General features: G+C 37.2%; 2 protein-coding genes across 2 annotated transcripts in view; one reads left to right on the forward strand and one right to left on the reverse strand.

Annotated features, from left to right (window-relative positions):
• Positions 1–26,919, reverse strand: LOC134816905 (serine/threonine-protein phosphatase alpha-2 isoform-like). The gene is made up of 11 exons (XM_063825922.1): positions 26,910–26,919; positions 13,391–13,507; positions 13,105–13,222; positions 12,519–12,606; positions 11,252–11,359; positions 9,327–9,415; positions 7,730–7,878; positions 6,142–6,255; positions 1,847–1,885; positions 898–1,002; positions 1–678 (listed from the first exon to the last, which is right to left on the reverse strand). Exons 2-11 carry the CDS (start codon positions 13,493–13,495, stop codon positions 640–642), a joined length of 954 nt encoding a protein of 317 aa, XP_063681992.1. The 5' UTR covers positions 13,496–13,507; positions 26,910–26,919; the 3' UTR covers positions 1–639.
• Positions 1–27,123, forward strand: part of LOC134816899 (eukaryotic translation initiation factor 3 subunit B-like) — a 73,872-nt gene that overhangs the window by 25,120 nt on the left and 21,629 nt on the right. The window lies entirely within an intron of this gene.

The raw sequence follows: 27,123 nt of genomic DNA on the forward strand, positions 1-27,123 counted from the left end.
TTTCGGATTAAATAAATATATCAATATATTAAATTAATTTTCAAACAAGGTCGTACCGAAGGGGATCGTCAATGCTTGGTCTTATACATTTTCTATGTACAATAATAAGGGTAAAAAAGAACTAACAAAATTAACAGTTACACACAAAGTACAAAATGTATTTTTATATTACATAAAATTCAAGTTATATACTATCTATGTACACTTTTCTCACTTCTGAATTGACAATCGGCTGTCCGTTATAAAGAACACCAATGCTCCTTGCGTAGGTCCTAAAACTGAAGCTAGCAGTCACTACATTAATATTTTAACTAATCGCGTGTTCCTATCGAATTGGATGGTCTAATATCAATTAATTAACTATCAATGCCGAGGTCAGGAGTAAGACCACACCAACATGTAAGATCAGAGAGCAATGTGGAATTATTAATACTTTCCAATGTAACAAGATGTTTTACTGCTGAATTTCTGACAAATCATAAGTCTGAATAGTACGCGTTTTGTCCAATACACGTCACTTCACATAACTACAGTCTCTTATTACTAGACAGTATCTAACGAATCAGTTCGCTTTACGAAAAGCTGTCGTAGAATGTAAGTTTAGGGGGTATAAGTCAGTCCCACTTGACTTCAAGGGTTTCATTTCTTCTTGTTCGTAACGACTGATACTAGCTTTGGCTGAAAAGTTATCACGGTGTTTAAGAAATATAATTAGTCTGAACAAGAACTTAACATTTCTAGTTTGGTAGATGAAAACTATCACCATCTCACTCAATTTGTCACAAAAGCCATTGTTTCGGGATTCATATTTAACAAATTCTTGATGAATGGACCATTATCTAGTGTAATGATAAAAGAAATACTGTGTAATGTTGGGTTTGATTAGGGTGATAATACCTTGTAAATGTGGAAGGAGCACACCAGATCTTTGGAAACAGTAAGGATACCGGCTGCATTATCGAACTCTCCACAATAATTGGGAGCACTAAATAACGTAACCATCTGAAAGATGGACTGTAAGCCTGGGCACAATGGGTGAAAATAAAATCATCCCATGTAAATTTAACTATTATCTAGATTGGTTCCCCGACCGAGGCCGACTGTAGTTATACAATCATAGAAATTCAGGACATTGGACAAGGAGTTACTTTTTTACTGCTTGACTTACACTACTCTGAGATTCAGTGAAGCAAATCGGTATTAATTTGGTTTTATTATCAAAGCCAAAATGAAGAGAGTGCTAAAAAATAATCTAATAGCTAATTCCTTCGTGCGCTATCATCAATTAAAACTGCTAATGAGAAAATCCGCCGGCCGGCCGGTCCGGTCGTCATCTTCACATTACAGTAGCTGGAAAACGAACGCTGTTTCATCGTTGTTTTGTCTTCGCGCGTTCCAACAAATACGACGACTGAGACAGAATTGGCGCCTCGTTCTCGCGCGCAATTTGTAATGAAAAAACAGATCGGGTAAGACTACCCAGTACCCTAGCTGGCCATGGCCCAGTAGCTGTTAAAATAATGCCTACTGAAAATTTCATCGGATTTTATGTCGATTATCACTTAAGTAATATTTTATTCCTCAAATAAAGTTTCACAGTGAAGCATTCTGCATGAACATATTCCGATTATAAATTAAAAAGTTTAGAGAAGAAATTCAAATTAACAGTTTCCGTCTTCATTAGCAAATGTTTATCAGTTATTTCATACACTGATTGATTTCCTCCGATCATTTCGTTAATCAACCAGGAATAAGTTATTAGTACATTCTAATGACAAATTACTGAACCTACCTATTGAACCTATTGTTAATTTAATCAAAACGTATGTAAAGAGTTAAGACTAACCTTCCGTTTGCAGAAGAACTCATAACCATCTTCAACAACCTGAAATAATTTTAAGATTAATTCTTTACTTTACATCATACACTAATTCAAACACGTTTTTATTCATGAAATTGCAGATTTAATAGCGCAAAGTAATCAAATAATCAAAAAAAGTGAAGCCGATAGTAATAACTGCAATCATTGCACACACAGCAAGTAAATGCTATTTGGATTTAAATCACTGCAATAACTAGTTGCTCGAAGTACATTAAATAACCTGGCGTTATTACATCCAAATAGGTGGTCAAACTTCGAGCGTGTAATTTCAAATTTAAACGCAAAAAACAGACTACCCATTCCGTAATCGTGGTGGAATCGTTAATCATATAAAACTTTTCAGTTCTCCTAATTAGAATAGGCAATTTCATAATTGATTCCAGAACGTGATTAGACAGAGTAGGAATTTTTCTGATTTTCGTAAATATTCGATTTTAACAGAGTTAATGAAATAATTAATTTTTAATTAATTTTGTAAATTTTTGAATCAATTCGATTGACTAAGTATTTCAAGTTCTTCAGACAGTGATCGTGGAATGAACAGCATCATTCTAATTCTCTCAGCTGGTTACTTGAAGGGCACTTCAAGGCAAGTTATTGGAATGCATACGATCCATTCTTTACACGGACGACCAACGAGACAACCTGGCAACTCCCGTGGGAATTTTCTTGATGATAAACTCACTACACCTTGACCCTCGAGGATATTGTTGAGCAGCAGAAATGTTGGTATAATGTTGTACGGCTATGTTACGGAATGTTGTACGGCTTTGTTTGCACCCCCTCGAGAACACTTTACCGACACCGTCTAACAAATATCACGTAGTTTAAGGTCTTATTTTCTCACACAATCGCTTTTAACATCCACTGTGCGGAGCAAACTCGAATACTGCTGTTTGGAATCTAATATCACATTCAGTGATATAGAAGTATCCAATAAAACCGGCCGTATCAACTGTGTTATACTGGTTAAGTCTCTTCATGAGCTGGGATCTGTACTGAGTTGCAATAGTGTTGATGTTTCTCATGATGAAGCAGATGTCTAAATATATAGTACGGGATTATGAGCCAAATTGAGTACAAGCCACCCGTCTTGTCAGAGAGCAAATCAGTTGGCTTCTGTAGGTCCCTGCTGTACCGTACAACGTTTGGATAACAGCATCCTGAACCAACGGCCAGCCTTAATCTCAGGTACTTGCCTCCACACATGAACGGAACAAACTTATAATTTATCGACATCGAAGCTTGTAAAAGCGTTCGATATGTTCTTTCACGTCATCACATGACAAGCTCGCCGAATGAAGAACGTGACAAAACGAATGACATATCATGTCATTGATAGGTCGAATACCAGACTTTTAGACCTGCCGTGTGGAATGTTATGACACGAGTCACATATATGATATATATGGCAGTTCTTAGTGAGAGGAACAATGACACCCGCACTCTTTATGTGGCAAAATGGCATGCTTAGGGCCAGGGGGGTATGAAGCAATCGGTTCTTTGTGAGAAAGCGAAAAACATATGCACATAATGCCATGTGAAATTGTGAAATGCTATGTGAAATTGTGAAATGCTTAGGGCGGGGGCGTATGATGAGCCACTCCGTAATCTGGTGATGTAATCTTTAGACTTTGGTTCGCAATTAACACTTCTTTTGATGGGGTACTAGTCTTAAGCAGCAGAGTCAAGGACCAGGTTTATTTTGGTATTCGAATAGATTGAAATTTAAAGTACCCCTAAAAAAGGCCAACATTTTGAAACCATCTGTAATTCTTCACACGAAAAGTAGAGAGAATAATATCTAGAAATTGAGATTGTTCCGGTGAGACAGCTGCATTTAAAGCTCGAGTAATGATGTGATTCAGGTAAAGTGAGGTACCATTACAGTTCCATAACAGTGTAACGGTACCTCACTTCACTAATGGTATCTGTCACACAGTAGTGTCTACTTCTTCTCAATAGTGCTGTCACAATATATAATCAGCTGAATTGTAAAGTGCTTTCTGACAGGTGACAGTAATTACCCAATAATCTTCCAGCATTGACCAATCAAAAGCCAGCATCACTGTCACGTGTTATAACACATATAGTTCACATCCAGATCACTGCTCCAATATAATGGGATGATGTGCACTACAGGCCTACAGCGTACAGAGAGAGAGGGCGCTAATGTTCTTATTCTAGAGAGTAGTGAAACTACCTGCTGCACAGTAATAGCAGATCCTCTGTGAATTAGTCTACTCTGTGACAGATAACACTGACTAACACATCTTACTAATCTCCGTGTTTCTGAGAACTTTCATACAAAGGACTTGAAGCAAATATCATGAATCATCTCTGACAGCTCTGACAGTCTGACAGAGCAGAAAAAAGCAATAAATAGCAATATTTAGCAATATAATATAGCAAATAGGAATATATAGCAATATCGCAATATATAGCTAGATAATATGTGACAAGTGATGTACACATCGTCACATACAGCGTGTCTAAGCACTGTAATACTGTTTAATAACCGCGACCAGATATACACATAACATGACACGAGAGAGAGAGAGAGAGAGAACGTTTAATATAATATTTAGATACTGAGCCTAGTTCAGTCGCAGCGAGCTGACAAAAGCTTTTAACACGAAAATGCAATGTTTTACAGTTCAATGAGCTTGTGTATCGTGCGTATATAACAGTGCGTATAATAGTGCGTATTATAGTGCGTTCAATGAGCTTGTGTATCGTGCGTATATAACAGTGCGTATAATAGTGCGTATTATAGTGCGTATAATAGTGCGTATTATAGTGCGTATTATAGTGCGTATTATAGTGCGTATAATAGTGCGTATTATAGTGCGTATAATAGTGCGTATTATATAGTGTGTGTCACGTGATGTGTATTACCAAGCTGGCACTGCACACTAATGTACAGAAGGTGCTGGCAGTACCTTACTGTTTATAATTTGTCCACACAAGGTGTTTATAATTTGTCCACACAAGGTGTTTATAATGTGTCCACACAAAGCCACCCCAGTTCCGCCAGCTAATGTAATCATAAGATCAAAGTACGGAGTGTGGCACACATATTGTTCAGGGTCCACTTGTTCATTATTCGATACATTGCTAGAGAGTATGGTAATCTGATTAAATGCATCATTTTGGTTATGTGCCCAATTCCTGCACCATCTACGATCCCTGTTAGTTTTAGTAGCGGACGTAGCCTCCTTTCAAGAGTTAGAGAAGGTACTCCACAGCTAATCATCTGGGTTAGGAGCCGGATCTAGACTAGTAATATTGGGGGTTATCACCCTGGCAATGGCCCAAATTAGTGTGTATGCTTCCCTGAACACCCAATAATTATATGTGAACGATCTTTATCCCGATTTACCGCAAACCCTGATTTACTGTGGCTGTTTCTTTCCCCTAAAATCCACGGTAAATCGGGCTTTTAAAGTTCCTGGTTAAACCTGATATCGTAACATGTTTAGAAAGGTAAAATTAGCTGCACTGCAGCTATTACTGCCGGGGTGGTAATAAGTAGTTTAGTGGTTAACGGGTTGATCACTATTTTAAACAATAGCCTAAATAGTAGGCTAAATAGTAGATTTATTGAAGTTCTCGGAATTTATCCCCTCATTCTCAGAAAACAGCCTCACCAGTGTATGAATAGGGTTGAATAGCATAAAGTAAATTTGTAACTAGCAAAGATAAATGGTAAAATTTTTTGCCATGATCGTGAAACGGAACTTTTACCCATTAATTTCAATGGTTTCAATACTTATCATTATACTTATACTTATGTTAGGTGCATGCTAGTATCGATCAATTTTGGAAAACTAGAACGACTCATTAGTGAAATTATTATATACAGTTAACTATTATCATAGCTTAAGCTAGTATAATCAATGATAATAGCGACTAGTAAAGAGGTATGTGCAATGTGCATTTACGTGATGAAGTCGAACTAAAACACGTCCTCTCATTAAACGAACTAACTGTACAATGTACATTACATGGATCAGTACGTGGTCATTAGTGAGATCTATAATACGTCCTCTCTTTGAAGTAAGGAATGCTAACTGGTATGCAGATAACGAGTAAATATAACTAGAGATAAGGTAGTATATAATGCAGGTATTTACATTTTACCTGATAAGTTCTAACTATAAACGTCCGGGTCTCATTTAACCAACTAACTATAAACATGTCTATTTACCTCTAACTATTAAAAATAAACTATCTAAAAAGATAAGATTGGTATTTACCTGATGAGCTCTGACTATGAGACTAAGATTGTTCCGTTTTAGAAACTTGCTGACTTCGTTAGCTCCAAACGTGAAGCTGACACCCCTGTCATTATCACCAAATCCCACTATATCCTGTTAAGAGTTTTAAATGTTAGTCAGATACCAGCAGGAAGTAACTTGTAATTAGTAACTAGTAGCTAGGAACTGTAACTAGTAACTGTAAAGTGTAACTAGTAACTGTAAAGTGTAACTAGTAACTGTAAAGTGTAACTAGTAACTGTTAGTGAGAGTCTCGGAGCTGAGGTTTATTGTGGTGTGCACTGTGTAAACTGTAACTACTGTAACTAGCCAATGTGTAGTGTATGCCACACACACACACACACACACACACACACACACACACACACACACACACACACACACACACACACACACACACACACACACACACACACACACACACACACACACACACACACACACACACACACACACACACACACACACACACACACACACACACACACACACACACACACACACACACACACACACACACACACACACACACACACACACACACACACACACACACACACACACACACACACACACACACACACACACACACACACACACACACACACACACACACACACACACACACACACACACACACACACACACACACACACACACACACACACACACACACACACACACACACACACACACACACACACACACACACACACACACACACACACACACACACACACACACACACACACACACACACACACACACACACACACACACACACACACACACACACACACACACACACACACACACACACACACACACACACACACACACACACACACACACACACACACACACACACACACACACACACACACACACACACACACACACACACACACACACACACACACACACACACACACACACACACACACACACACACACACACACACACACACACACACACACACACACACACACACACACACACACACACATAATAATAATACACAATATTTATAATACTGCAGTATTTTGTGTGTACACATATTTATAAATCCATTGTGCCTGATCCGGTACTCTAATCCACGGACTCTTGTCCGATTAGCAATTATGCGAACAATTAAACTATTTTTAAACATTCCTCAAACTACACCCATTCACATTTCACAGTTCAATAACCAAACAATGCATTTGTTAAGTAGCGCGCTTAAAAACGTCAACACGCACGAACACTGGTGCAATGTATGAAAACCAGGATTTCAGTGTGGAGTTATTGTTACATTGGATTAGTGCTTTGTTTATAAGGGCCTAATACGGAGGCTGAAGGTAATATTATGTTACATAATTTATAGCATGGAATCTTTGTAATATTGCATAATTCGTGCAGAGGATGCAGTGGGTTTACGATTACATACTAAATTACTTTGAGCAAATGATACAAATATTTAAAATTATTAATTAGGGCGGAATATGCAAACACTCGGAGATAAAACTTGATGAAAATTCGGGAAATGTCAATTTTTCAGAATTAACATATAAAGGGAAGGAATCTCACCGGGTCAGGGTCACTCCAGAGTAGGTCACACAAGACACCTTTGTTGGGGATATCCAGCGGTCTTTCTATCTTGTTCAGATCACGTGGGTCTAACAGGTCAGGCGACAGACCGCCGTGCATACAAAATATTGTGTTCTCTACCAACGCCGCTGTTGGGAATTTTTAACATAATAAAATATCAAACATATTATTCATAATATTTACTATCAATTGCAATACACCAGACCAGGTTATAGAATATAGACCACTGAGCATAAAGCATATTGTGTTCTCTACCAGCGCCGCCGAAGGGAATTTTTAACATATTTAACATATTTTCATAATATTTACTGAATACCACGAACACCACCGTAGGATATTGCAAGATCAGCGGCCAGCTTTCATTGAACATACTACGTATACACAATACATTAGACCCGGTTTTACTTGGTAAAATACAGAAAATTATCAAAGGACCAGCTGATTCTGTATCTCCGTTATATTTTGTGTTGTTCAATGTTCTTGGATCTCTAGCTCACCCCAGCCGGCCCATCCCCGCGCCGGTGCCCCCCCCCCCCCCCCCCCCCCAAGCTAAAACACTTATCGGATTTATTATAAGTACGTAGCTACTTCATTGTAATTCTCATTGTAAACTTTACCTTTTAAACTTTGAAGATGGGATGATTCGGGATTCTCCAAATTACCCAATCACATCAATGATAATAGTTGAATAAAATACTGTTTCATTCGTCTAAAATACGGACCTTTAATTCTTCATACAATAGCTAATTATGTGCGCATAACTTGATTAATTTAGAGACTTAAGAATTTCTATTCTCTTGTAACTTAATTATAAGAAAAGTGAAGGTGTTGGATGGGTCGAGCTCGATTACAGTTCTTGGTATTTGAAGGTTTGAGAATCTAATTTTATGATTATATTCCCACATCTGGCTTGAAATTTTCACGAAATGTCTCGTTTACTCATATACAACTTTTCGTAAGTCGCGGAAATTAGTGTCTATAATTATAGTCCATTGTGAAGCATATAATAATGACATTGAGATGCAATTTACAAATTGTAATCTTCAGTTCTTTTCTTTGATGTCTGAATCATCAAAAGAACCCGATAAAGATAATTGGTTAGTAAACGTCTCGATACTTATACCACAAAATATACTTCTTAACGTGCAATTGACCCAGAGAATGAGTTAAAAAGTTAATAAAGAATCTTTTACAATGTGACAACTTGAACAGCGCCCTGACCACAATTCATCATGTAAGTGTAAGACTTGTGTGGGCCTGTCGAATGTTGCGAACAAAATACATTATCTTAGGTTGGTTAATGTGATTGGGGACACCGTTTTACGGTTTTCTAGAATGCCTATTGTTTCATGTTTGTTACAGTGTTACAAAAGGTTTAAATAATTGAATAAGACGTTGTTACGAATGACGTGATTTTACATGATAGATTCTTGAATCAAATAATGACAGAATAATCAATATAACTCTATATTCAATTTCGTTGTTACATGTACTTATACTAGACTTATCAGATCTTTGGGATGTTTATTTTTAACTTCTTCAGATTTATGTAAAGTTTGATAATAAATATACATACCTAAGGGTAGGCAGTTGAAGACGTCGGTAAATGTTTTCCATATCTTGATGTTATAGCGCCTCTTGCACTCATCGTAAAATCCGTATATCCTGGGAGAAACAATGTTTAGTTTTACTAGTACATAATATTGTGTTATTATATCTAGTTTGTTTAGTATTAAAATATAAAAAACAAATAACATTTGTACGTGATTGTTGGAAGAAGTGCAATAAAACTGTACTAATTGAAGAAGCAATAGAACTAAAAACAAATTGATTTCCAATTATCATACTACAGAAATTACACAAGTTATTAAATTGTCATGGATGTACATAATCAGAATATTTAAAGTCCCTACTTAATTTATGTTGTTTCCGGTTCGTATTTACAACCCACAACAAGAAACAAACAAACATGATGAACACTGAACAGTCATTCGAACTGAGCTGTTGTAGATATAAAAGTACAATTGTTGTAGATACAATTCAAGGTACAATTGTTGTTATTGTTCCCACTCTATCTTCAGAAAGACGTCATGCACTATATAAAAAGTAAGAAGTAATTTGAGAAACGCGTTTGATAGAAATAAAATCAACCCCCGATTCAAAGATCACTACTTTTGGCGCTCGGCCAAAAGAAGCACGCTGGGCAAAATTTTGCAGCCCTGACAGGAAAGTCAACACATTTACTATGTACCTACGTCATAAAGAAAGTTCTTCGAAATTCGCATATTATATATACTATTATATAGCTATAGTTTTGACGGCACTGAATTTTTTCAGCCCATTTCATTAATCTAGTGCTATTAGCTGCATACAAAGAAGCAGCATTAGAGAAAAAAAATAGGGAGCTTGATAATTAACTCGATGATTATTTCTCAGTAGTATAACAATTATAAGTCGAAATAATAATTATACAATTATGCACATACTATGAGTATTGCTGAAAGCACAGTGTAAGGCCTACACGGACCGCCTCTAACTAGCCAATCCCTGTTTACATGCCGTGTAGCAGGGGACTAGAAAGAGCTAAACTAGTAAGCGGGGCATAGCCAATACACTATACTTCCATCATTGAGTATATTACCAACCAGAAGGAAAATTTCCTTGTGTTTGGAATCTACCAAGACGAAAGTTGTACAATCCAGCGAAATTCCGAAGAATCACTATGTTATTTTCTCTTAAAACACCGGCATAACATGACGAAATAATATTATACATGATGATTGCAGTTTCTAAAAGCCAGTAATTAGCATTGGAGGAGTTTGACAAAACAACAACTAAAAACACTCCGCATGCATTCCAACGTTACAGTTCGATCATGACACGCTTCATTCTCTCTTTCTCTCTCTTCAGTCTTCATTATCAACACAATACCACACATAACTCTGGTCACTATATATTTTTGGGTACACGATTTGTACTCCTTTACATTGCATGGATTGTACTCCTGCACAGTTGCTCGATGCGAAACAACTGAGACTTTAGAGTTAGTACATCAATTACGGCTGGTGTAATGGAATCACAAGCACGCTGCTGCTAGCAGCTTGGTATGTAACAAATTGTTTTTAGCAAACAAAAGGATGTCGTTTCTATTGGATCAGAATGTCGTTGTACAAACTCTAATCGGATTATTCTTTTCTTTTTAACTCCCTAAACGGTATTTGCCATTGTGATAAAACAATGCTGCTATTTCAGGACGGATTAGCTGACTGAATCTAGACAAAACTCACACAGAGATGATAAATTAGAAAATCATTGCAGCAGCACAAATATAAAACGGATTAATCAACTCTATTTTAACTGAAGAATGGATCTCACCCACCCAATAATTATAATACACATTCTTACTATTTCTATTGGTCGGAGTACACTTATTAATTGAAGCATACTTCCCTATCAATAGCAATTAGAAGCGCATTGAACTGTTAATTATTTCACACTAACCTATTAATTGAAGCACACTCGTGATTGCCGCGCAGAAGAAAGATGTTGTCTGGATACTTGACTTTAAAAGCGAACAGCAAACAAATTGTCTCCAACGATCGTTTCCCCCTGAAAATGAGAAAATAATTGTTATATTATCACTCGACTCCTCGCGTTTTACTTACTATCATGTTATATAATCACTTTAGTACCAGCAGTAGTATCTGTCGGCATCTCAATAAGCAGCGACTACTAATGTTCGTATGTCGATAATATCCAATGATTCCCCAGAGGATCACAAGATTATGCATGCAGAGTAGAGATCAGCATAACTATTTTATTTATATAAATATTGCCAAATATTTTTGTTTAATACCGTCCTTGGTCAATGGCCAGTCAGGAATGTTGTGTAAACTCTTGACACAGACCACATGATGGCTCTGCCAGAGGAATAGGAAAAATAATTAGTACTATAAGGTTGGCTAAAACAATTTCCATTTGAATGACTGACTGGGACACTAGCCTTATGATAATTGATGATACAATGTGGATTTTGACTAAGAACACAGAATATATATTGTCGGAATAATATCTTAATATGAAGAATTACTTCTTAAAATCGTTTGTTCTATCGCCGTATTATCAAGTGCAATATAGATTTTTGCCATGCAAAAAAGTTAAAGCTTCTACAGTTTAACAATGTTCTTGTTTATGTAAAATCGGACGTGCATGGTATGTCCGAATTAGTGTCTGATAAACAACTGCTTAGCAAATGCTCGTTCTGTGCTGTACAACATTTGTAACTACGGCGAGAATTACATCACATCTAAGAATACGCTGTAAAAGTTCTTTAAAACACAGTTTTTTACGATAGCAAGATAGCGGGAGAAAGTGTATTTTGAGAAACATTCTCAACGTTTAACCACTGTCTGACCACAGCAGTGGAGCTCTATTAGAACTGTACAGAAAACAGTAGAGTCTCAGAAAAATGTGCTTGACAAATGATAATGAAAAAGAGGAATGTACCGTCTCAAGTGTGCACGATATTTAGGAGTTATAGATGTTTATAATAATCATGCTACTATTGAAATCAGATAAAGGGATTTTTATAGTATTGTATCTTGTGTAAGATGTCTAGAGGGATGGTTAGATACAGTATAATGGCATAATGATTTCTAGTAAATTTGTGTATCCTAAACATATCCTACTACGACACAATGCTAACTAAAAATGAGCCCGTACCTAATAAAACTGCATCCAATTTTAAGAATAAATATTATAAATGTACCTGTCGACGTAATCCCCCAGAAACAAATAGCTCTGATGGGGAGGAATTCCAACTATCTTCATCTGCTCTATGAAGTCCTCGAACTGTCCTGATAATTGAAAACTTGGATCATTTCACTTTATAAAAATGTCTTATCATTTAAATATGTTCAATGTACCAATTGAACTATAATCCAAATGCACAAAAATTGACCTTCTCAAGTGCGTGCATGCCAGTGGCGTAACGTTGCCTGTTGGTGCCCCCTGCCGAAAATGCGCCCCCCTGTTGGCGCCCCCTCCCCTTTTGGCGCCCCTCCCTAAAATTGAACAAATTAGGTGATTTTAGAGGATAAGCCGGTAAAAGCTCTAAAAAAGTGTGTTTCTTGAGCAAAACGTGCAGTTTTGCTAGTACCTCAGTTAAGTTTTTCCAAATTGTCCCACATTCAAACAACAATTTTGCACCCCCCTAAGATGGCACCCCCACCCCACACAGTGGGGTCAGTGGGGCCCTTCGTTACGCCACTGGTGCATGCATAGTTCATAGCTAGTCATTATATTGACAATGATGCAGATTAACTAAGAGTAACTGAGTAGTAACTAAGACTAACCGTGGATATCACCGCAGATGTTGACAGGTGCAGAGAGCTCAGGAAGGACTGGTTGCGACATGATCACATCACGTGCTGCCATACACAGTTTTCTCAGCTGAGATTCCGGCATTTCAAGCTGAAAATATTTGTGGTTAGCCGTTACTGTACCTAATACTACCTATAATAAAAGTGGTGGTCAACGGAATAATAGAAATTTTGAGACAATATCACAATTTATTAAAAAAAAAGGAAATTGGAATTAATTGGATATGTATTTTAAATCTATTGATAAGTTTTTACACACTGGGGCAGAAGGGTTGTTGAACAGTTTAAGCATCTTCTTGAGGATACCATCGATGTTGAAGTCCACAGCAGGTACAGCATCTGCAGAAACGTCTTGTTCTACCATGGTGTCTTAATCTAACGAACATTTCAAGTTAAGATGGATTAATTTGAGTCTGTGTGCAGATTCACTGATTATAAGATATTTATTGAATTGAAAAGTCAGTGTTCATAATGCTATAATTACATCCCTCATAAAGAAACTGCCTGATGGAATTCATTCAAGGGAAACGGAATATGAATGAATCAAAAATTGTATTATGCATTCCTTTAATCATATTTTAAACTTTCCATAAGGGGTTAAACCGCAATTTAGTTTACTTGAAGTAAGATGTAAGGGTGTCAGGGGAAATCAGTAAAAGAGGATCTCACGTGGGCTTTATTCCTTTCAATCTCATTCCATCATGTGAATCATATGATTTTTGATTGAAGACTTTAAAAAAATTATCTTCACTATCATTTTCGGCGCTGTGTAGCTACACGCTGTATAACATGTGAGTCAAGCGGGTGCCGCGCCTAAGCAGCAAAAGAGGTATAGATAAATTCTTTTAATATACTCTGTTCTGCCAATCAGTTCTGACTGTTGATATCATTTAAATTTGATAAAATTTATTTTTGTTTCTCAAAAATGATGTAAAGTTTTTAATATGACATAGAATTAAAGCTATTTCCGTATATAATGCTCGTTTGAAAAACTATGAACATGCTAGCTTTCTTTATTTTGTTAGTCGGCCGACATCTTGGGTTGTACTGGACCTAACAAGTTTATTATCGGATGTCTACTTATATTTATTATGATATCATTATTCATGTAAGGATAAGAATAAGATTCGCTATGTTAAGAACCACACTTATAGCTCTACGAGGGTACAGAGGGAAAAAAATGGACAGCAAATATGAGACACCACTATCAGAAGTCTCTTATAACCTCATCCCTGCCCCTATGATGGAGTAGATGTGTATATTATATCTGATTGTTGATATTTCATATTATATAATATTGGTAGCAGTGGACAATTTCCGTTACCTCTGTATTGTGCTCTGCCAATTGCAACACTTGAATTACTTTATTGTATATATATATACTGTCTGACACTTTTCCAGGTTATTCATTGTAATGACCTTTAAATTTTGTTTTACTAACATTTTTGTTTAACTTTCAAGGGGATCCAATTTCTCTTTTTAAACCAAAATTTTACTAATTTAATTTATTCAATTACATTATTATTATTATTAAATCTAAAATAGCTAATAATTTAATAAATTATTAACAGGCCCCTTAACGTGGGCAATAATATACGCTTTATAAATTATATAAACAAATTGCAGTCTATTTTTCCAATGTTGTTAAGTGTCTCTTTAGATCTGTTTTGGTGTTTTGTGGGAGTTCCCACATTTGTTGGTTGAGAATGCTCAACATAACATACATGATGCTTGACTGCTTTATTGACCCGGACAGGCACCGGGGGCAGACATCCCAACACCAGTGCGTTGGGACATAGTGTTGGTCTGCTTCAGGACGTGTTAGATCCTAGAGAAGCCGCCATCCCCTCTGGCCTCTACTGCTTTAGCTCAGCGGCAGCATGAGCCCTGGTTTCCTGCCACATTGGTACCTCTGAAAGTACAGAAAAGTGGTGGATTTCGGGGTCCAGGATCCTCCCTCTTTAATCTTTACGGTGGTGTTATTTCTCTGAGATGTTTGCAGAGTCTTTATTTTATAATCTTTCTAGTTTAGTTGGATAAATCCTGGAGAGCATCATTTTGACCCCAAAGAAATTCGACTCTTCTAATGAATGCTTTTTGTGTGCTGCTTTTTGTTAACACTTCATCTAGATAGGAATGTGAGTCAGCCCCACCCAGCTCTTCTTTTAGCTGCAAGTAACTGGTGTCTTGCACCTCCAGACACAATAGGAGCTGGTGTACAGGAGAATCATCGAAGCTGTTGCAGAAACGACAGGCCTCACCACTGTCACCACCCATGATCTTTTGGATATTCGCAAAGAGTGGTGAGCTGCCGTGAATGTAGTCCATTATTCGGCTGTCCAGATTTTTACTCGTGTTGTGCCCGAATAAGAAGTTGTTTTTGTCTAGGAGCAGCCCACTGTTTTTGATCTTTGTGATCACACCAAGTATCTTGGTCTCCTTGTTGTTACTGACAGTTCTGCATTGCAGATTTGTTTCGATGCTGTCAATCCAGATCTTATTTTTGTAGCTCATTATGTCTGCCTGAGTGTAATAGGCCAGATCCTTGAAATGTTGCTGCGTTAGGTCTATCATTCTGGTTCCGTGTGACTTATTTTCTTTCCAAAGGAAGTACTTTTTCAGTGACATTGTTAAGATATGAAAGCTTGGTATTCTGCTTTCGTCAACTTGGTAGAGTGTAGCTGAGAGGTTGTCACCTTGTGTGAGTACTTTGCACATGAATTTAACCGAAAGAGCTTCGAGTTGCACATCCAGTGGTGGGAGGTGGAGAGCAAGTTCGGTTAATTCCCTTTGTGGATTCAGGACTGATCCAGATATTTTTAGAATGATTTTATTCCAGAAGCTTTTAAATTGATTGAGACACTTGTGAAGCCAATTAGGTGCTGCATAGAACAGTTTAGTGAGGACCAATGTTTTAAGGAGGAGAGTGAGGCTGTAAACGTTTAGACCGTAGTTGCGGTTAGTTGATTTTGTTATTAATCCCCACTTTCTTTTGCATTCTTTAAGTTTTTGAGACGCATGTTTCTTGAAATTGAGGTCTTCATCTACTATTACCCCAAGGACCTTTGTGCTTTGGACGTAGTTGATGCTTTTCCCATTAATACATAATTCTGCAGGTTTCTGTTCTTCAGTATAAGCTGCAGTTTTCAAGATTATGGCCTCCGTTTTATTCGTATCACAGTTCACTACTAGCTTGTTCTTGATGCACCACTTGCTGAGGTGGTCACAAACCATCTGCATTTTTTCATGGCATCCGGAGATGTTCTCGAAGGAAATCATAAGTGTACCGTCATCAGCAAATTTGTAGCAGCTTAGATATCTTTTTACTTCTTCCGGGGTGTTGTGTGTCATGTCTGCTATGTATAGGATGAAGAGGAGAGGTGAGAGTACAGCCCCCTGAAGGTTAGCCAGCATTCTGAAAAGATATCGCGTTGTTGATCTCCCTCCAATGAAACCTTCTTGATCTTCATCAAGAGTTCCTTCAATGTCCAGGAAGAGTCTCAATCTTTTATCTAGCACTCTTTCACAAATTACAAGGCAAAAACTCAATGGATGGTTACCGTAATGGGTGCCACATGCCTAGCACAGTGGCGTAACTTTGCCTGTTGGCGCCCCCCGCTCAGTGACGAAAAGTGCCCCCCCCCCCTAAAATTTTTTGTGTCCCTAAAAAAAAAAAAAAAATAAAGGTCGGGTACTTTTTTTCTCGCCCCCCCCCTCCCCTACAGCTTTTTGCACCCCCCTGAAGCAAAAAAGGGTACCCCAAATAATTTTTCGCGTCCACCGAACGCTAAATTGGACAGGAAAATACACAAATAAGGCGTTTTTTTTTAGTGAAAGGGCCAAAAATTCAGGAAAATTGCGCCCCCCTTATACGGCGCCCCCTGCACAGCGGGGTCTGCGGGGCCCTAAGTTACGCCACTGGCCTAGCATGAAATATTTACCTACTTACTTGCACTTGTGTAGGTCTGTAGAAGCATTAGAATCGGGCGTTGCCTGCCACAGGCTATCCCGAATTTAGAAGCTTGCTTTCATCAATTTATTCAATTAATTATATTGTTTAGGTTGGACGTTTACCATTACATGTTTGTTCACATTGCTTATTGTGTTCTGCCATGGCCTGATCAGCATAGTTTTCTATGCTGATCAGGCCATGGTGAAATTTAGTTTAAACAAAAGTTTTCATACTGTGGCCAGTGACTTATTTTAGTAAGACAGGATAAGTTTTCTATATTCTTAGGAATAGGCAATTCTAGGAGGTAGGTATGAGGGATCAAAACGCTTCTAGGGCTAACAATAGCTGATAGCTGGACAAGAAAAGTGAGTTATGTGACTCCCGTTAGTAAAACAAAGATTTTTGGTGAAGCAAAGATTTTAGTTTATATTACTCACTACTTACTACTACATAGTAAGTTCAAATATTCATACTTCAATAACAAATATACTATACCAGAGAAGTCCGATCTAGCAGTTGCCAATCAAAACACAATTCATTTACAGTGATCTGTTTGAGTAGACACCGATGAACTAATAAGTTTTGGTGTCATCAGTCATAACATAATAACTATTATGGATGAAATGAAATGAAATGAAATGAGGTATTTATATCCCGCTCATATGATTAACCAACAACACAAGGAAGGTGGTTAACCATGTCAGAGCGGCTGACTGTGAGTGATGTGAGCAAAAGTGTAAAAAGTGAACTAAAGTATAACTCAGCATAAGGCAAAGAAAAAATTAAAACAACTTTTATTGTAAACCACACTAAACTAAATAGAAGCAGAAACCATACAGTACATGTAGGTATAATAAAGGTTAGTACAGTGACATAATCAATCAAGAAAGAATCAGATCCAAGTAAGTAAGAGATCAAGGCATAAAATGGAGTGCGGTAAAAAATAAAAGCCAATGTGTCTTGCAAAGTGAAGACAATGGAAAGAAAAACATCAGAACTGATTATATAAATGATTCTTTAACATTCGCTTGAAACAGTTGGTATCAGTGATACATCTCAACATCAGGGGAAGAGAGTTCCATGCAATCGGTGCATGGCTTGAGAAACGTCTGTCATCAATTTTGGATCTTTTATTCTTTGGTACCTTGAGCATGAGATGGTCATCAGGTCTCTTCGACCTGGTCATGGTCATGGTGTTTGAGAGTTCTTTATCCACTACATCCACATCCAGTAGTGCTTTGAGGTAATCAGGTGCAGTACCGTGAACTGATTTGTGGGTTAAAAGACAAACTTTAAAGAAGATTCGTTGGTCTATAGGGAGTATGTGGGCCTTCTTATAGAAGGGAACCAAGTCCGTGGTCTTCTCTTCTATGTTATAGATGAAACGAACTGCCCCATTAAGGGTTCATCTAAGTTTGTTCAATCTGGTCTTGGGTAGATTCATGTAAAGAGAATTACAGTAGTCTAATTTAGATATGACCAGTTGTTTCACCAGCATCAATTTAATGCCTTCATCAAGGTAACGACCAATGGTTCTTAGATTCATCATTGTCCAGCTGCATTTCCTTTTGACATTATTGATCTGTCTTTCCATATTTAGAGTTTCATCAAATTTGACACCCAGACTCTTCCAGCTGTCTCCTTTACACTCCGTAGGCAGAATTTCAGTGCTTCCAAATTGCAGTCTGACACTGAGTTCACACTTTTTTAGAACATGGCTCTTTCCTAACACCAGTAGTTCTGTCTTTGTTTCGTTCAGTTTCATGTAGTTGTTCACCATCCATGCTTTTATCTCTGCAAGACATTTGTTTGTTCTGTCTTGGACATCAATGAACTGTACCACACGGTTTGGTTTAAATGAGATGTACAGTTGAGAATCATCTGCATAGAGCTGTATATCAAGACCATATTTGGTCGCAATTTTCTGGAGAGCTTTGATATAAAGGATGAAAAGAATAGGCCCCAAGAGTGATCCCTGGGGAACTCCAAACAGCAGCTCCAAGAAAGATGAAAGAGTATCATCAATCTTAACACAGAAGTGTCTTTTCTCAAGGTAGGACTTTATCCATTGCAGTGCACTTCCAGTAATTCCATAGTCCTTCATAAGCTTTTCCAATAAGACTGTGTGGTCAATGGTATCAAATGCTGCACTTAAGTCGAGAAGTACAACTATAACAACATTCCCAGCTTCAATTTCTTTGTTTAGATCATCACACATTCTAACAAGTAATGTTTCACAGCTATGATTAGGGCGATATCCAGATTGGACTTTTGAGTAAAGGCTATGGTTCGTTAGATGGACATTAAGCTGGTTTAGTACAATTCTCTCTAGGATCTTAGAGAAGGCAGAAAGGTTAGACACTGGTCGATAGTTACTGAGAATATCAACATCAGCATTTTCCTTCTTCAAAGTCGGTTTGATGACTGCTTTCTTCATATCTGAGGGGAAGACTCCAGTCTTCAAGGATGAGTTCAATACATGAAGTAAAAAGGGTGTTAGTTCATCGACACAGTTTTTTAAGAGAAATGCTGGGATCGGATCCAAGCAGCAGAACTTGTTGGACATCTTTGATACCAGGTCTTTGAGTTCATCAGCTGTTATCTCAGAGAAATTATCAAAGATGCAGTCTTTATCAAGAACAGGATCTTTGTCTTTATCTTTGTCTTTGTCTTTGTCTTTGTCTTTGTCTTTGTCTTTGTCTTTGTATTTGTCTTTGTCTTTGTCTTTGTCTTTGTTTACATCTTTGTCTTTGTCTTTGTTTACATCTTTGTCTTTGTCTTTGCTTTTGTCTTTGCTTTTGTCTTTGTCTTTGTCTTTGTCTTTGTCTTTGTCTTTGTCTTTGTCTTTGTCTTTGTCTTTGTCTTTGTCTTTGTTTTTGTCTTTGTCTTTTCCTTCCTTCTCAATGGCTTGTCTGATGGTTTTTTTTTCAGCGAAGAAATCTTTGAAATCTTCTGACAGTTTCACAGGATCCTTGTAGTTTGGAAGGTTTTGGGTGTCATTTCCTAAAAGCCTGTTGACTTTTTTGTACAACGCTTTAGTACCCCTGAAGAGGACCTAAGAGAGGTTTTGTGGTGAGCGCATCTTTTGACAAACTCTAGTCGGGAAAACTCATCTCTTAGCTTAACATAATCCGATATCAGGTACTCAGATCTTGCACTGTCTATATCATCAACTTTATCTTTTCTCCACGCACGTTCAGCAGTTCTTCTCTTTCGCCTGAGAATACGAAGTTCCAGGTCTAACCAAGGCATTGGCTTCTTAGTAATCTTCTTTTTTATGTAAGGACAGTGTTTATCCATTAACTGAGTGAGCACGGTGTTGTAAAGGACAACAGCATCATTCGGAGACATGTCTTTAGGGAAGTTTGTCAGTTTTGAAATTAAAATATCTTCTTTAAACTGTTCTGTATCAATTAAATTAAAGTTTCTGTAGTTCATGAATTTTGCGTCTTCTTTGGTCTTTGTCTTGATGTCTGCATCGAAGAGGACAAGGAAGTGGTCAGATTTGGTTCTAGAGGGACAGATTTCGAATGAAGTCAGTTTTTCCTTGAAGGATCGGTTAGTCACAACAAGATCTAGGGTTCCACCTTGGTCATGGGTTGGTTCAAGGGGAACGTGTTGGTATAGATCATACTCCTCCAGGAGTTGGTAGAGCTTCTTTGGGTAGTGTTCTTCAGGCTTTTCCATGTGAAAGTTGAAATCTCCAGCAATGATGGGGAAGCCAGGTTTGACTGTGAGGTCTTTAAGGTAGTCTTCGAATTCTTCTAAAAAGGCACACTCCGTGTACCGAGCCTTCTTGGTATAAGGAGGCCGATATAAGTTCACAAGTCTCACAATATCTTGTTGAGATTGTAGCAGTGATTCCATCACTTGGAAGGATTTGTACTTCATGACCTTACTATTACACTTTAACTGGAGCACATTACGAAATAGCATAGCTATACCTCCTCCTCCTCTGTGTTTTCTTGGATCCGAGAGTATATTCCAACCAAGGTCTTTGATCTCCTTTATCTTAGCTGTGTTTCCATCACGAAAGAAGGTTTCTTGTACAAAACAGATGTCACAATCAACTTCTTGAAGATGCTCTAACACTCCGACTGTTTTGTTCACTAGGGATCTAACATTGAACGTTCCAATCCTTAAACTCTTCCTAGGCGTAGTTTGGTCTCCTTTGTCTTCTGTATGTACCAGTTTTTTGCATTCTCACATCCTGCTGTTCTATTCATTATTCCAGTCCGTTCTCTTACATACGAGGGACATAGGTTATCAGAGGCTTTATGGGTCTTTGCTGAGTTCTTCTCCGAGTGTTTACTACTTTTGGCGCAGTTAGAGCACTTTATCTTTTTTACATTATTTTCACTCTTGTTATTACAATCTTTCGACTTGTGGCTTCCTGCACAGAAGAAACATGTTGGGTCTTTATCTTTGGCTTTACAGTACATGGAATTGGCCATGTGACCAAATTCCTGATAAATAATTTCATTATTTTTTATTTATTCAATTTCAAATTTCAAATTATTACCCAATTTGCTGGTCTTTGACTCACTTCTCTTGTTGAGAAACAGAACAAAGAAGTAAAACGAATGAGGGCGGCGCGCGCTACTGCGCAAGCGCTACGGTTTTGAATTGTAGTTAAAGCAAAACATAAAACAATGATAATTGTCAACATATGCGATTAAACACCCTCAAAAATGAATAAACCTTACCTAGGGACCCCAGGCTATTATGTTCATTAACAAAATAGAAATTAGGTGGAATGACAGGCTGAACGCGGCCCAGTAAAATAAACCAAGAAAATAAATCAAATTTAATAAAAATGGTAAACAATTTTAAGAACGAGGGTAGAAAATAAAATCTTTAGCAAATATTTGTCGGCATATAAAACTTTTTAAAAGCTTTCCTACGTAAAAAGCAGCAATCAAAATACTTTTAACCATTTACATTTTAAAAATTGTTCGGTTTAAAATCTAAAAAAGTGCTTTAAACATTAAATTAAATGTTTTAACCGGTAATATCTGTAAAACATAAAATACTTGTTCCAACTCTGTGCGCGTTTTGGTTCGTTTTAAACCTACAAAACAAGTTTTATAATTTTTGGTACTTTAATGTAATGTCATGGGCAATGGGCGTTTACCGATTGTAATCAAAAAGCTTAATTTAAACATATTTGATGTTTTGATGATCAAAAACATCTTTTAAGTGAATAAAAAATATTCTGGAGCCACGCATATTTTCGTTGATTTACACTATACTATGAAAATCGAGCGCTCAAACAAAATGTGTTTTCGGTGCTACTGTATCATGTTGCGAAACCTTTTACGTGTATACAAGTGTTGCTTCCTTCTAGTTTTAAAGATGTTGAAAACACATTGCAGCAGAAGACGATTAGCGCATTTTTTAAAAAGCCTCTACAACCATCTAGTTTCAAAAATTGCCCAGATACAATCTATTAATCCGGGTGTGCATGTATATGTTTGTCCAACAATTCCTTCTAAACGTGCTGATTTAAATAGAAAGCTTATATACTTTAACAGTTTGATTCGATGTAGGCTGCTCCCGTCCAATTTTGGTGTCAGTTATGTGGATGGATTTGATGAGTTCTGTGATAGGGATGGTCTCCTTGACCGCCCTCTCTCTCGCGACCTCAACAAATACCAAAAACCGGACTTCCTTCACCTCAACTGGAGGGGACTAGCAAAGTTAGGTCAATTTATTCGTAACACTGTTCTTCTCAGGATTAACGGTGGTATCGACAAAAGGAAGAGGAGGTCCACAAGGGTAGACGATAGATCCTACAGGGATGCGACTGCTGGAAGAGAAACTGGTCCTGTTGTTCCTGCTGCTGCTAGTCAGGGTCACGTGGATGGTTACCAACCATGACTCCCCTCATTAAGGAGGTATGTCCTGTCTGTTCTAAGAACATAGTCATCGGCCAAACAATAGTTGAATGTTTTCACTGTGACTGCATAATGCACCATAAATGCTATCGCAAATCAAATCCAAATAGCCAATCTAATGAGTTTTACTGTACTCGTTGTATCCATTTAGACAAGGTTAAATACAACCCATTTAAACTACTCACTGACAATGACGACGACGACAACAACCTAGACGAATACACAACCAAAATCTCAAATACTTTAAATGATTGTAACTCATACACTGCATCTGACCTTACAAATATTCTCTGCAACCAAGTAAAGAAACAATCATCTATTCTCTTTCAAAATATTGATGGAAATAAATCAAATTTTGACAACCTTGCCATTGAAACCTGTAGGTACAAAACAAAATTCTCCGTAATAGCCCTAGCTGAAACCAACACTGGAAAAGAATTAAGCAATCTATTTCAGCTCGACGGTTATAATAGTTACTATCAGGACACAGCACCTTACAAACAAAAGGGCACTGGAGTAGCCCTTTATGTTGACGATAAATTAAATGCTACTGTAATTGAGAATATATCACAAGTCACAGAACATCTAGAAATACTTGTCTTATCATTAAGTAACGAAGATCAACCTGTTAATGTAGGTGTTTTGTATCGTCCACCAAGTGGCTGTATTTCCCAAGCTCTAGTTGAACTTTCTAACCTTCTTGATCACATGCCGAAGTTTAGTTATCTAGCTGGAGACTTTAATATCGATCTTCATGATAAAGATAACAAAAATGTTCAAAAATATGAAGAAATATTATTCAGTAAAGGATTTTGTCCGTTAATATCTATTGTTACCCACGAAAAACCAGGCTGTAAAGCATCCTGCATAGATAACATTATTACTAACGATATTGAGAATGTGATTACTTCAGGCACCCTAAAAGAACGAATAACTCATCACTCACCTATTTTTAACACATTTAACTGGAATGTTGAAGTCAACTCTGAAAAAACTTCTTTTAAACAATATTACGACTTCTGTCAATCAAATGTTAACGGCTTCCTAGTGGATCTTGAAGATGAGCTTAAAACTAAAACAATCCACAACTTTACTGAATTCCATGACACTTACAAAAACTGCGTCGAAAAATCGTTTAAACTAGAGACCCCGAAAACCTCTAAGAGAACTGTTCAGGTTAACCCTTGGATAACTCCCGGTCTCATTTGCTCAATTAATAATCAGCATAAACTGTACGAAAATTGGGTTGAGATAAGAAATAGAAAATGTAAACTCGGGGAAACTGATAACAAGGGCGGCATTTGCCAGTGCCCTGAATGCTCACTAAAACGTAGTCGCTACCTTATCTACAAAGAATACAGAAAAGTCCTAAAGAAAACACGTCAAACTGTGAAAACAGAATACTTCTCTGGTAAATTTGCTGAAAATAGCGGTGATAGTAAAAAGACCTGGGAACTAATAAATCGTATAAGAGGTAAACGGCGGCGTGAAATAAAGCCGCTGTTCACCATAGACAACGTTAAGATAACAAATAGAAGGATCATAGCAAACGAATTCAATAAATATTTTGTATCATTAGCCTCTGACCTAAATACCGCTTACAATGATCTTGGACAAATTAACATAAACAGTATACCTAGTTTCTATGATTATCTACCGCTTTCAAACACTTCCAGCATTTACATGCATGACTGCACAACAGACGAGGTTAGCAAAATCATATCTGAACTTAAAAATGGCAAGGCAAGTGACATACCGATTCATGTAATTAAGCAGTCCTCTAAAATAGTTACTCCTTTACTCACTGTACTGTATAACGAATGTATGAAAGATGGCATATTTCCAGATGACCTTAAAGTTGGAAGGATTAGTCCCATTTACAAGAAAGATAACCAGGAACTCCTTGAAAACTATAGACCTGTATCAACGCTAGCTGTGTTTGGTAAAATATTTGAAAAGATTATATTCAATAGATTATACAGCTTCTTTCATTCACAGAACTCCTTATATGAAAACCAGTACGGATTCCGTAAAAATCACTCGACCAGTTATGCCCTAAATTACTCAGTGAACCACGTAGAATCTTGCCTCAAGAAAAAACAACACGTTCTTGGAATATTTATTGATCTTAGTAAAGCCTTTGATACAATATCACATGAAAAGTTACTGCATAAGTTAGAAAATTATGGAATCCGTGGAAATGCAAATAACCTTATAGCAAGTTACCTGTCGAACAGATACCAGTATGTCTCGGTATTAGGTGAAGAATCCGAGAAACTTCCAGTAGTCTATGGAGTGCCGCAGGGGAGCTGTCTTGGTCCCTTACTTTTTATTATTTATATTAATGACATCCGTAACTCATCAATTATAGGAAAGTTTATACTATTTGCCGACGACACTAACATATTTATAGAAGACACATGTGTCAAAAGACTATACGAAAAAGGAAATGAAGTTCTATCATTTGTGTACAAGTATATGAAACTAAACTTATTACATATTAACATTAAGAAATGTTGTTTTATTCATTTTAAACCCTCACGGGCCAAAGAGGAAGTAGAAAATGACGAGAACATACTAACTTTAAATAATGTAGTTATTAAAAGAGTTCAAGAAGCTAAATTTCTAGGCGTTATTATTGACGACCAACTTAACTGGAAATCACATACGCAGTCACTTAACTCAAAACTTAAATGCGAAGTAGGAAAGCTGTGCAGAATACGACACATTGTCCCAAAGCAGTATTATAAGGATTTATATCATACTCTATTTGAATCACATTTAGGATTTGGAATATCTGTGTGGGGTGGTATTAGTAATAACCGACTTGAACCTATCTTTAAAACACAGAAAAAGTGTATAAGAATTCTGTTTGGGGAAAGAGAAGCTTACCTAGAGAAGTTTAAAACGTGTGCCCGAACACGACCTGTTGATAAGCAAAGACTGGGGGTGGACTTTTACCAAAAAGAACACTCCAAGCCCTTGTTTAAAACCCACAGGTTGTTGACGGTCCACAATCTGTACAAGTACACTTGTCTCTTAGAACTATTCAAAATTAATAAGTTAGAGGAACCATTATCACTGTACTCATCATTTAACAGGTCACCACGACGAGAGGATTATTTCATTACATCACAACCATCCTCACAATTCATCTACCAATCATCCTACATGTGGAACAGCTGTCGACAAACATCAAGTAAGATAAGTTTTAATACTCCGACAAACGGGTTTAAGAATATATTGAAAATTGCCTTACGAGAATTGCAATTCAAGCATGATACACTTGATTGGTGTGAGCTTAATTTTGCCACAAATGAGCTCAAGTTCTGATTTATGTGAGTTACTAAAATGACCATATATCTTTTCTCATACATATAACCACTGCACTCCAACCAAAAACATTACTTACACCATACTCCACAAATGATATATATATATATATACACAAACATACTAGTACCGAGCAATCGCACTGTAAAACATGCTCACGATACACTCAAAATTGGAAATATTCAACGGCTTGTATATGAAACTTACACTTACACTCAGTGTACACCCAGTGTTAACTAGTATTACACACTGGTAAACTCTACGTAACGCGCGAAAATAATAATTCTATGGCGTTTTCATTGTCACATTTCACCTCGACGGGATTAAACGCGCGCGCGCGTAACATCTTATCTTACTGCTATCTCAACGAATAAACACACAACGACTTTGACAATTGACCGACGACTTAACGATTGTGAATTATGACGGACTTATCTGTATGGGTCAACTACTAAAACTGCATTGTATACTATCTTAATCATTATACTGGACATGAGATGACGAAGTATCTTGAGCAGCACTTTATACCTCCACTTAGAACTTGATTAGTCACGAACAATAGAATCATTATAAATCAATACAATAAAACATCTTGATCAATAAATGCCTAGCAGCACCAGACAGCAGCCGTGTACCTTTCTCGACTCCACGGAGTCCCTGATGGACTTTTGTTTACTTTTGTTAATAATTTGACCGCAACCTTTCTTTCTCGAAACACAAATCCTACTGTACTTCATTACAGTATTAAAATAATATAAAGCAAATCATGTGATTATATGACTACGAAATAGATCTATAGACTTGTCCAAA

The sequence above is a fragment of the Bolinopsis microptera genome, chromosome 6 (assembly GCF_026151205.1).
Source record: "Bolinopsis microptera isolate Bmic1 chromosome 6, MBARI_Bmic_1.0, whole genome shotgun sequence".
In the NCBI taxonomy this organism is placed as follows: Eukaryota; Metazoa; Ctenophora; class Tentaculata; order Lobata; family Bolinopsidae; genus Bolinopsis; species Bolinopsis microptera.

Coding starts and splice junctions, on each gene's coding strand:
- LOC134816905 (XM_063825922.1), bottom strand. CDS start 13,495: ATGGTAGAACAAGACGTTTCTGCAGATGCTGTACCTGCTGTGGACTTC. Junction 12,607..13,104: donor CATCTGCGGTGATATCCACG/GTTAGTCTTAGT, acceptor TTCAATTATCAG/GACAGTTCGAGGACTTCATA. Junction 11,360..12,518: donor CTGGGGGATTACGTCGACAG/GTACATTTATAA, acceptor TCTCATTTTCAG/GGGGAAACGATCGTTGGAGA.